Raw genomic sequence first — 12,672 nt, forward strand, 5'->3', positions numbered from 1 at the left:
AATTCTATTGCTATTAAAGAAATCATTTGAGAAATGTGACGGTACAAGCCCGAGTTTATATTTCAGCATAAACAATAAGTTTTGATAAATGTTTATTCTATAGACGTTTAGTGCATTAAGGAGTTTTAACAAAGGTTCAGCATGAGTGAATTTGTCTTTTTTATAGACAATTCTAACGGCATGTTTTTGACGTCGATAAAGTGATTTCAAATTGGATTTATTGGTACTTGCCCATGCTATATTACCATATGTATATTAGGTCTGTATAAATGAGAAATAAAGATGTTTTAGATTTTCTTGGGATAACATTGGTCTAGCTTTGTATAGCACGTCAATGTTTTTGGTTGTTTTAGTATTTAAATAGTCAATGTATGCTTTCCATGAAATATTTTCGTCAATTAGTAAACCTAGAAATTTTGTTATTGAGGTTCTTTCAATATTTTTGTTTTCCATTTTTAGCAATTGTAATATATTAGGTTTTTTTTTTTCTTTTTTGGTTGGGATGGAATAAAATGTAATTGGTTTTTTCTGTGTTTAAATTTATTAGATTTTAGCCAGATATTAAATTTTTCAAGTTCGATATTCGTTGTTTCAAAGAGTTCTTTAATAGAATGAGATGAATAAAATAAATTAGTATCATCTGCAAACATTATTACATCAAGTTTGTTTAAGACTTTCGGAAGATCGTTAATGTATATTAAGAACAATAGAAGAGCTAGAATGGAACCTTGGGGAACGCCACATTTAATCTTAAGCAATTTTGAACAGATATTTTCATCAGTATTAACACATTGCTGTCTGTTTAGCAAAAAAAAATTTAAACCAGAGTAATGCAACATTTTTTACGCCATATTTTTCCAATTTTTTGAGCAGGATAGCATGATCAACAGTATCGAATGCTTTCGATAAATCTATAAAGATTCCTAGAACAAATTCTTTATTAACAAACGAGTAATTGATGCTATTTACAAGATCTACGATTGCATGTTCGGTTGCATGTTGCTTTTGAAAGCCGAATTGTTTTGTATTTAAGATGTTGTTGTTTGTTATATATTGGTATTTGAGAATACAGGAAGAATTGAGATTGGTCTATAATTGTTTAGTAGGTATGGTTCTCCAGTTTTATATATTGGTACAATTTTTGCAATTTTTAATTTCTCTGGAACGGTTCCTGTTGTAATTGAAGATTTAAATATTTCGAAGAGGGGTTTCTTTATTATCGAAAAGATACTCATTACAATATTGCAACAAATTTCATCAATTCCTGGTGCTTTGTTGATTTTTAAAGAGTTTTTTGCATTTTCGAGTTCTTTATAGCTTAATCCGTTGAAAGTTAGTTCGCTATTTAGATCAGTAAAATAATTTTCAAAGGAGTTATTTGCGGTTTGAATTTTAGACGCCATGTTAGGGCCAATATTTGCGAAGAAATTGATGAATTGTTCGGCAATAGAGTTCTTATCGTTGTGTTCTGTTTCATTTATAATAATTCTATCTGGTAAGCTGTTTGTTTTTATATACTTTTTTCCGATTATTTCTTTCATGATGTTCCATGTTTTTTTGGTATCTCCATTTGTTTTTTGAAGTAATTTAGAATAATAAACTTTTTTCGAATGTTTTCTGATTTTTTCGTAAAGATTTTTATATTGTTTATAAGTAGATAGGTTTTCTTCATTTCTGTTTATCAATTAAAAATTTTTTAAATCGTTTGGTTGTAATTAGGAACTAATAACCTAATTCAGAAAAAAAAATTAACAAAGTTAAAATTGGAAAACTTTTCAAGAAATGTAAATAAAATGCTATTTCCGCTGAGTGACGCATAGTGGACCGGTAGCAGTGATTGCAACCCAATTCATAATTGCTGGACATAGCTTAACAGAAGGTGCGACGTATTGAGGAACGAAGCGCGAGTTTGGTAGTCGTTAAACATTCACATAGGGACGTGAATGGTACGGATATGTATAAACGAGGTAAGGGTGTTACAGAAAGCGAGTACGTACGCCGATAAACATCGACTTGATGTGCTGCTAACTACCTAATTTGTGTTTCATCTGAAAACATGTGCGTGCACTTACGTTCACACTAGGAAGAAGATGAGTAAGAATTTGCGAGCTTGAAATCTGTATGCCCTTCACAGCAAACGGCGTACCAAGTCACGATTTTTCTGGATTGATGTCATCTTTTGACTTGATACGCTGAACCAAATCATAAACAGTTGTCTTAGTCTTCTTTAAACATCCTGCAACCATTTGTTCAGACTTGCCGTCGTTTATTAAAAGTTGCACTAGTTGTAGCAAGTGATGTCGTAGCTATACTCTAAGACAATGATTGAATTAAACATCATTTTAACGTATATAGAGTATATATGTTTTCCTATTATTTGATAAATACGCCATTACCTACGCAACGCAAGACTGTTTAGTGTGTTGCCAGCATGAATACTTTGCATTTATAAGTAATTTTTATAATAATTATGAGCAGCTGATCTTTATAACAGTATATATATATATATATATATATATATATATATATATATATATATATATATATATATATATATATATATATATATATATACATATATATATATATATGTATGTATGTATATATATATATATATATATATATATATATATATATATATATATATATATATATATTTATATATTAAAAGCAATATTAACAATAGTAATAATATAGTGATGCCATTATGATAGACGGAAAGTGTAGAAAACAATAGATAAATTGATACTAAAACCCCGTTCATACTGACGATAAAACACGTTTTATTATGAACGCGTTTTATGTTTTAAGATATTCTGGATCACTGTACTCCGTAATTATTTTAAATTTTACTTAAATTTTAAGTTTCCAAGTTTACGAAAGAAATATTTTTATAATATTAATATTTTTTTACTTAACTTTTTCTTTCTTTTTTTTTTACAAAACTAGAAACTATACCTAATATATATGAGTGTAACAATATACAAGCGTAGAAACTATATTAAAAAGTATATACAACACAATGAAGTGAAAAAAAAAACTGAAGTAAAAAATGAAGTAAAAAACAATAACTATTATAACAAAAAAATATATATTTATATATGTACAATAAGGTAGTTTCAATGCTAAAATATCAATACTGAAAAACATATTTACAAAAAAAAAAGTATTTTAAAAAGTACTAGAAAAAAAGACACTAAAAAGCATCATTCAATTGAAATTAGGTAAGATTTTTGATTTTTTTCGTGGTAACTGTCTGGAAAACTTGCAGATCGTACTGATCGATAGTTTTTAGTTTCAAAATCTAAACTAAGTTGGAATGGATAGTCATTCAATTTTGTTGTTGTTTCAATCAATGTTTTGAATGAGATTTTAAACTCATCGCAATGCACATGGCGCCAAAATGAACTTGAATCAAAATACTTTTCAATAACGGCTTCCATTAATGGTATTTTCTCCAACCACACATTTAAAAGTTTGTTTTTTGTTTGGTTACAATTTTGGACAAGGAGTTGACAAACAAATGCTCTAAAACGAGCGTCACTATCCTTACAATTCGGATTTGCTTCAATTTTTTTAATAATCGAAATAAAAATGTCATTGCCCACTGAAACTTCCCAAATATAACGCCATAACGCCAATGATGGATTGTTTTGAGAAAACATGGTTTTCAGAAAATGACTTTTAACACTAAAACCAACTGTTAAAAAACGTTCCAAAGCAGTACATAAATCTTTCCGTATCATCCACCCTATTCGAGGTGTTAATGAATCATTCCCAATTATTCGCCGTTCAGAATCTAAAAAAGGGTCAAACACTTCACAAATGCTTAAAACTTCTTTAATTACTGACTTAATAAAATGATGAGGGCTTCGGTGTTTTGAATAGATATATTTGTTGTTCATTGATATACTGTTTATAGGATACTCCAAAAAATTATATTTTTGTTTTTTAATATCCATTTGTCTATACTGAAATGCTTCTTCTATAGATTTCTCCAGCGGATAATTAGTATCAGTATTGGTCAATGTAGACTCATCAGCTGTTGTAGATTCATCAGCAATATTTTTTGAGACGTTGCAGGGGTTACATTCACTTAAAAAGTTGTTGTCATGTTTGTAAAGATCCTTTGATTTCGAATTTATGTCATTTTCTGTCACTTTAACTACTTTCCATTGAAAGGAACGTCGTGTTTCTTGAACCCATTTACATATTATTCCGTTGCCTAACTCAAAGTTTAACTTTTTACGATCGATGTTCTCACTGCTTAGAGAAATCGATGAACCATCACAGGGTAACCAATGTCCTTTTGTATAGTGTAAATGAGTTCCTGATAAACACAGATAAGAATGGCGCGGATAGTCAGATTGAGAATTTTCGTGTAAAATTACTTTCATTTTTTGTGGATTCTTCACACATAACGGGCTCACGGAGCAACTCTCGCATCTTTTGCACTGAGAAAAAGTCTGTAGATTGAATTTCTTTTCTATAAGAAGCGGTGCTTCCTCTTTAATTTCAATAGCTAACAAAGAATATATATATATATATATATATATATATATATATATATATATATATATATATATATATATATATATATATATATATACATATACACACATATATACACACACACACATAAATACATATATATATATGTATGTATATATATATATATATATATATATATATATATATATATATATATATATATATATGTATATATATATATATATATATATATATATATATATATATATATATATATATATATATATATATATATATATATATATATCAATATCAAGCATTTTTTGATATTAGCTAACCTAGAAAAGCCCTAAAACTTTGGCCACAACTACCCCAAACGTGAGAACAACATGTTGATAAAATATTTTATGTACTATTCTGTAATAAATTTATATTCAAAGATAAATTTTAAACAATAATCTCTTAGCGTTCAAAAGATGTGACCTTATAGAATTTGTACCCCCTCCAAATCGAGGAGGGTGCAAACCTTATATAGTCATAATTTTTGAACGCTCTAGCGTTCAAAAATTATGACTATATAAAGTTTGTATGAAATGACTATATAATTTTTATGACTATATAATTTTTGTATGAAATTTAAAATTTATCGATGAATATAAATTTATTACAGAATAGTACATAAAATATTTTATCAACTCGTCGCCCCCACGTCCGGGGCAGCCGTGGACAAAAGGCTCAGGGCTTTTTTGTTTCCAGGCTCTAATCATCACGATTTTTTTGCAAAGCATACTTATTTGAAATAAGTATAAACATAAATTTTTGGAGTTTGTTCAATGTCTGGAAGTTAGCTCAAAAAATGCTAGATTTGCCCCTGATATATATATATACATACACACATACACACATACATACACACACACATACATACATATATATATATATATATATATATATATATATATATATATATATATATATATATATATATATATATATAATACACACATTATACGGTAACTATATATGTTAGCCTACTATATTCATGGTTTTAAAAGTTTTTGACATAAAAAACGCTAAAGTATTATTTTTAAAACCATTCTTCTTTATGAATTTACTAACTTTTAAAGAAATTATAATAAAAATGGTCAACAAATGTGTTGCCCCAAAATTTACATTGGAATAATTAAGGAACAAACACAAACAAATTGCATCTTTTCAACAGACCAAAACATAAATCAACTTTAGATACGATTTGTTAATCGTTTAAATTGGACTCCAATAAAACAGAACAACAAAACACTCCAACAAAAGAAAAATGATACAAGTACAAGTGTAATTTACATGAAGCAGTAGCACCACGGTTTCAATTTAAACAATTTTAAAATAGTGTTGCATTTTATAATATTGTACTTAACGAACAGACATTTTTTTCAACAACATTAGAATCAATAACAGTTAATGAAGTTTGATATCGACATTATGCAAAACTTGATAAAATTAGTATGCTAGAAAATTTTCTTTCTTATATGAGAAATTACACATAAGAAAATCATGACATATTTTTAAATGAAATTAAAGATAGAGAGCTTTATCAGCCACAAGGCAAGCTAACATATTCTGCAGAGATGATTCGATATGCATTACTTCTACAATATACATCGTTAGTGACAGACAATCATTTCATTAATGCAAATGCATTCTCATCATTAGTTACAATTTTCAAGTCTGAATCAAAATATTTTATTAATCACCCACAGAATCATGGAAAGAAGACGTAATTGTTTTATGGTAATGTGCATTTAGTCAAAAACTTTAGAAATAACTTAAAAATAAAAAAAAAAATGTTTTTCCAGATTTAAATACCATTATGCAAATACCAATATTGATTTTCCGTCAGGATATATTAGTTGGATTGATTTATTCAAGATTTACCATAATGATAATGGGCTAAAAGATAAACTAAGAAAAGCTCTTAAGCTTACATATGAAGTATTACACCCTGTAAAAAAACATCCTGTAAATAATAAACAAAGTATGACACTAGCATTAGCAAAGTGTATAATTGCTTATGCAATTATACACTTTGCAATTATACATGAAACTACAATAGCAGTTTTAAAAAGCAATTATCCAAATTGAAAAAATATTTCAAATATTTTTAACACTTGGTGGACAATTGCTAAATCTAAACAAAGGTTTTTACCTAATATCATTGGCAATGGTATTGTGTCAAGAGACAAGAAAATGATACTTTACCAAGCTCTAGCTAATTGGATTGATCAGTGGTCTCATTCACCTGCATTCACCCTCACAGCTCAAGCTGCATCAGCATTTATAGCTTACATGCTCAAGCAGTGCTTGTTGAGCTCCTGAATGATGAATATGATTATGTGAAGACAGCTCATTTTCAAAGTGACCCAATCGAGAGACAGTTCCACAATATAGGCAAATGAGCAGAGGAAGACTTCTTGTAAGTCTAAGAGAAGTTTTAAATTCAGAAAGAATTTTTTACATTGTTCTTTAATTTAAATTAAAGGAGCATATAAACTTCTGAGAAGAAAATCCATTACAAGCTAGTCATCCTTCCTTGACAATACTTGATAAACTATTTGATAATTTAAGTTAGGAAATTATGAAAAATTCTCTTGATTATAAGTCAAGAAATTGCAATAACTATAGAAGGCTATGTTGCAAAAAAAATGTCAAAAAGGTCTAAATGCGAAAACTGCAAAGCATATTTAAAAACTGGAGACATTGATCTTAAAAATAACTCTTATCCATCCCTCTTATCATGTGATGAAATATTTGTTCCATCCAAACAGCTTGCAGAACTTGTTTGTAGTGTATTTACTAATTTGGATTTAATTGAGAATGAAATTTCATCTTTATCAATTCCAGTTATTATATCATCCACATATCTGTTACATAATTATGCACCAAAAAGCAAATTTGTTTGTAAAAATCATGAAAGTTGCGGAATTATGAAAATTCTTGTCAGTCTATTTTTTTAATAACAAACAAAAACTACCGAAGGACTTGGTTTCCAATAATAATTTAAAAACATTTAAAAGGAGGCAAAGAAAAAAATCAAACCAAAATTTCTAATATGCCAGCATTTGTTTATTTAGTTTAAAAAAATTTACTTATTATTTAAAATATTCAGCAAAGCCATTTTTTCCAGTAAAAGTCAGCCTCTTAATATCCCCATGTAAAATATTACACACAATATTACAGGTAAGAATTACATATTACATATATAAAACATTATACACGGCCAAATGGCTGTGAATATAGTAGGCCATGACACATTATTATAATTACTAATAATGAACAACAGGTAATAATTATTACCTATTGTTTGTTATTATTACTATAATTACTAATTATAATAACTATTACCTATGTTATTATTATTATGACAGCCAGCAGAGTTTTCAAATGATGGGGTTTGGGAGCATATTTCAATTGAAACTTGAGCAAGAGTTTGCGCAGATTCAGAACTTGTGATATTTTCTTTTTCTTCCATAACAATTTCAGAAACTGGAGTGTCATTGATTGCATTAATCTCCAAACGCTGAGTATTGACTTTGCAATCTATGGATGGAGAGCAAACTACATTTGAAAAATGTTCTTCACTATTTAAAATCTTAGAAGAGTTTTTGTTTGCAGTCTTCTGATTTGTTTCACAGGTGGTGGAAGGTATTTTTAGAGAAGTAAAATTATTTGTTGCACCATTATTTTCATTAAAATAAAGATCCTTTTGTGAGTCATCATTAAAATCTTCTACAAAACAAACTCTCTTTGATTCATTGATTGATACCACTTCATTTGAACAAAAGGTACCATCAGTTTCATGTGGCATGGAAAAACATTTTCTTGATTCTAAAATGCTCAATTCATTTACAAAAAAATTATCATGCTTTAAGCTGTGTCTTCTCTGGGCTGATGTTTGAATTTGTCCAGGAGTGATTCCCATTAAAAATTCACTTGAGTTTTTTTTAGACAAAAAATTATGTCCAGGAAAATAACCAGAGGTATTTAGGTTTGTCGTAAAACAAGGACATGATACATGACCAGTGTTAATCTAACATAAATATGTTAAAATCAATATAATAAATGTTTACTTATAAATTGAACAATTTTATAAAAACAACATTAAAAAATTGAACAAAAATTAAAAAGCAACTTTTTTTTATTCTTTAAAAATGTTGCTTTGCTTTTTTCTCTCTTTTTTTTTGCAATTGTTCAAAAAACTAACAAACTTATCAGATTTTGCTTGATTTTTATATCATTTTGTTTCAGTATAATAAAAAACTAGAAATCTAACAAATTTGTCCATGGAATGAATACCAATTTTTTGAACATTGATTGTGTTTTTGAACATTGATTGAACTTTAGATGTAGTTCAAAATATATAGACAATTTTTTTGTTGTTGTTCTCTTTTCCACTTTTCTCTAACAATTAACATGTTTTTATGTTGGTCTTTCTGTATTGATAATCTTATGATAAATCTTATGCAAAGCTTTACTCATATTAAAAAAACAAAACAATTTAAGCAAAAACCTATCATTCTATCTTATTACAATAATTATAAATAAATACATTTATACATATATACTGAAATAAAACCATATAAAAATCTAACATAAACCGATAAATTTATTCACTATTATTCTATATATATTTATATTACAATTGTTGTAATAAATAAATACATACATACATAAACATATTGTATATATATATATATATATATATATATATATATATATATATATATATATATATGTATATATATATATATATATATATATATATATATATATATATATATATATATATATATATATATATATATATATATATATATATATATATATATATATATTAGATTCCAGCAATTTGCAACTATTTTTAAAAAAAAACAATTGCTTCAAGTGCAAGTACCTTTATAAGACCATAAAACTATAATGTTCAAAATTTGAAAGTTGTAACTCTTTCCGATTCTTACTTTAATTTAACTTTTTTTACATATAATTCATTATTAAACATAAACCAGAGTGAGTAAAAATTTTCTATATGGTGTCCGAAACTTAATATTACTATTAAAATATATTTTTTGACGATTGGACCCTCCATGACTTCTCTCAACAGGTTTAAAGATCATTTTTTGCCTTTTTTTTCAAATGAACTTAGGCAGTGTTTCTAATATACAATTTTTTTTTTTTTTATTGTCATATGATCTAGTAGAAGGAAATATATATACAATGTTAGGCATATTAAATTAGAGCAATCATGGGGCAGTGGTTAGATTTCTGGCCCCGAACCAAGAGGCAAGAGTTCAATGCTGTCTTTTGCCAGATTTACGACTTTCGTTAGGAAAGAGACGTGAACTTCCTAATTAAATACTTTTCTGAGGTACTCTGTAAGCACCTTAATAACAAAAAAAAAGGAAAGAAAAAAAGTTCAAAAAATGTGTTTTTTAAGCATTTTTACATTATTTTGTATTCTGTTTAGTAAAATGCCTAATATGTTGAAAAATTTAAAAACCATGTATAATTAAAGTCTGAAAAAGATTTATATATAAAAATATTATATATAAAAAGTTTATATATATATATTTTTTAATATAAAAGTTCTTCACATAATTTTTTTTTTAAGTGACCTTCCACCATTATATTTGTTTGATACAAGAAAAGTACTTAGTCTTTTCGAGTCGTTGTGTGATTTATAGAAAAAATTATACAGGCTTTCTTGGTTTGTACTTTTCATCACCAGATAACACCATTGCTGTCAACTTTGCTAACTTCAGATAATCAGACATGCACCCATCTTAATTAAATTTATTTATTTGAGCTATTTTTTGTAAGAATCGAGAAAAATTGTGCGGTAGGCTAATTATCATAGTTCAAAAGTACAAAAACACTCAGTTTTGTCAATTTTAAATGGGAGTTATTTCTAGCTGCTCAGAGTTGCACACGAGTTTTTTTGCAAGATTTGCAAGTAACGTAAGTAAAATGTCTAAAAATATAAAAAAGTTATGATATCTAAGCCTATCCATATATTAAGGCTCAATATTAAAAAAATACATTATAGTATTTTTACAAAATGACACATTACCTGAGAGAGGCGATAAGTTTTGTAAAAATATAATCATGTCCAAATGTACAAGATGGTTCTTACATAATAAAACGATTATAAACGTTATTGACCATGATATTGAAACCATAGCAATTGAAATAAATAATAATAAAATGTAATATATCATAAGAAGAGAATTAGTTGAATTTACATCATAAGCAAATAACTTGTGGCAATTATATGCAATGAAGAATCTCCGATATCACGTTTATGGAAAAACCAGTTAGTAAGCAATTGTCATAAAACAATTTATTTTTCTTACCATCAAAATACTTTTTAACTACTCTGCATTAGGATTTTGAGCGAAATCTCTTTGAAAAAAAATCACTAAATTATTTCTACTTATGCAATAATATATATTAATAATAACAACAATATCTTTGAAACAATTTTTTTGAATAGCACAAACCATATTAAACAATGCCTTAAATAACACATCTGTTTAAAAAATTATTTTGTGGTAATGCAATCCAAAAATGTGTGGAAAGAGAATGAACTTAACTCAAATAGACTTAAAAAAGATGAACAAATATGTGCTTTTCACCAGTATACCTTTGGTGTTGCATGGAGTTCTCAAAAAACATGTTTTTATCCTAATCATAAATATTAAAAATCTCCCACTTAACTACAATATATGTACAGAAACACAAGCAAAGATATGTGACACCTGATACTGCAGAGAAACAATTTGATCCTAATGAAACTAATTTTTCACAAGAAATTTGGACAAATTTCCTAGAAGCAGTGAGATTGTAATGGAAGTTCTTAATGCATATTATATAAAAATATATATTAAAAAGGAAGTTCGAATATCTGGAATATTGAACAAAAGATAAATTATAATGCAAGTATGTTCACTTAGAAAAATTATTAAAGAAAAAGTTTGCTGAAGCTGTGGACAAGAGGAAGTTCTTATCAACTTTCTTAACTGTAAAAAAGTTAATGAAACAAATAGTCCTCACCCAGATGAAATTATTCAAGCAAGATAATGATTAACAGACAACTTTAAATATAGCAAATTATATAAATCAGGAAAACAAGATAAAGGGAGCGAATTCCAAAGAACTGATGTTTGAGGAAAAAAACGAAACGAATGAGAATTGTTGGAGCACTTAGGAACAGTCACAGTAAAAGGATCAGACTTAGTTAAATGACGCGTAACACAATAATGAGTTTTAGTAGATGGCACAATAGAATCTAGCTCGTTAGAGCAGTGGCCATTGTAGTATTTGAAGAAAAGCGAAAGAGAAGCAACATTACCATGATGTGATAATGGTTGGAGGTTGGCTGCAAGAGTAGGTCCAACTATGCTTACAAGGCATTTTTGTACCTTGTCTAAAAGAGAAAGAGCATCATTTGAAGATCTGCTCTAGAGATGGCAACAGTATTCGATACAAGGACGAATTTGAGATTTATAGAGATAAGGAATAGAATTCAGAGTAAAAAAGTGTCGAGTCGATAAAGAGCTGTAACAGAAGTGAGATACTTTTCAAGCTCATATGCCCCCTCCAAGCAATCAGAGAGTGTCGGCTTCTTATCAAGACAAGAATAAATGGTAGTATCATCAGCGTACAATACCACCTTAGATGTGAGAATTCCTAGGAAAATCATTAATGTAAATTAAAAAAAGTATAGGGGCAAAGATAGAACCTTGAGGAAACACTGAAGTTACAGGAAATGAAGATGAGCTCTGTCCATCGAGAACAACTTTATACTGCAATTGGTAAAGAAGGATTCAATAGTCTTAAAGATGTTACCTAATACACCATAAGAAAGGAGCTTATGGAGAAGACCAGTATGCTAAACTTTATCAAAAGCTTTAGAAAAGTTGAGAGCAATAGTGTTAACCTCCCAACCTCTATCTAATGCACAATAAAGACCTATCGCTTATTACTGTTAACAAATCAGCAGTAGAACGAGAAGATCAAAATCCATATTGATGATCAGAAAGTAAGTTATAAGATTCAAGATCAGAGATTAAGTGTTTGTTAATTAAAGACTCAAAAACCTATGATAAGATAAGAAAAACTTATGATAAG

General features: G+C 27.8%; 1 protein-coding gene across 2 annotated transcripts in view; it reads right to left on the bottom strand.

The window, feature by feature from the left end:
* Positions 1 to 2,888: 2,888 nt before the first annotated feature.
* Positions 2,889 to 12,672, bottom strand: part of LOC101240982 (uncharacterized) — a 46,274-nt gene continuing 36,490 nt past the window's right edge. For both annotated transcript variants that reach the window (XM_065804820.1, XM_065804819.1), the window contains exons 14-15: positions 7,891 to 8,575; positions 2,889 to 4,522 (exon numbers count right to left, since the gene is read on the bottom strand). In XM_065804820.1, coding sequence (XP_065660892.1) covers positions 3,207 to 4,522; positions 7,891 to 8,575 — 2,001 coding nt within the window. In that variant the 3' untranslated portion in view covers positions 2,889 to 3,206. The remainder of the gene's footprint in view (positions 4,523 to 7,890; positions 8,576 to 12,672) is intronic.

This window comes from Hydra vulgaris, chromosome 09 (genome assembly GCF_038396675.1).
Source record: "Hydra vulgaris chromosome 09, alternate assembly HydraT2T_AEP".
NCBI classification, from domain to species: domain Eukaryota; kingdom Metazoa; phylum Cnidaria; class Hydrozoa; order Anthoathecata; family Hydridae; genus Hydra; species Hydra vulgaris.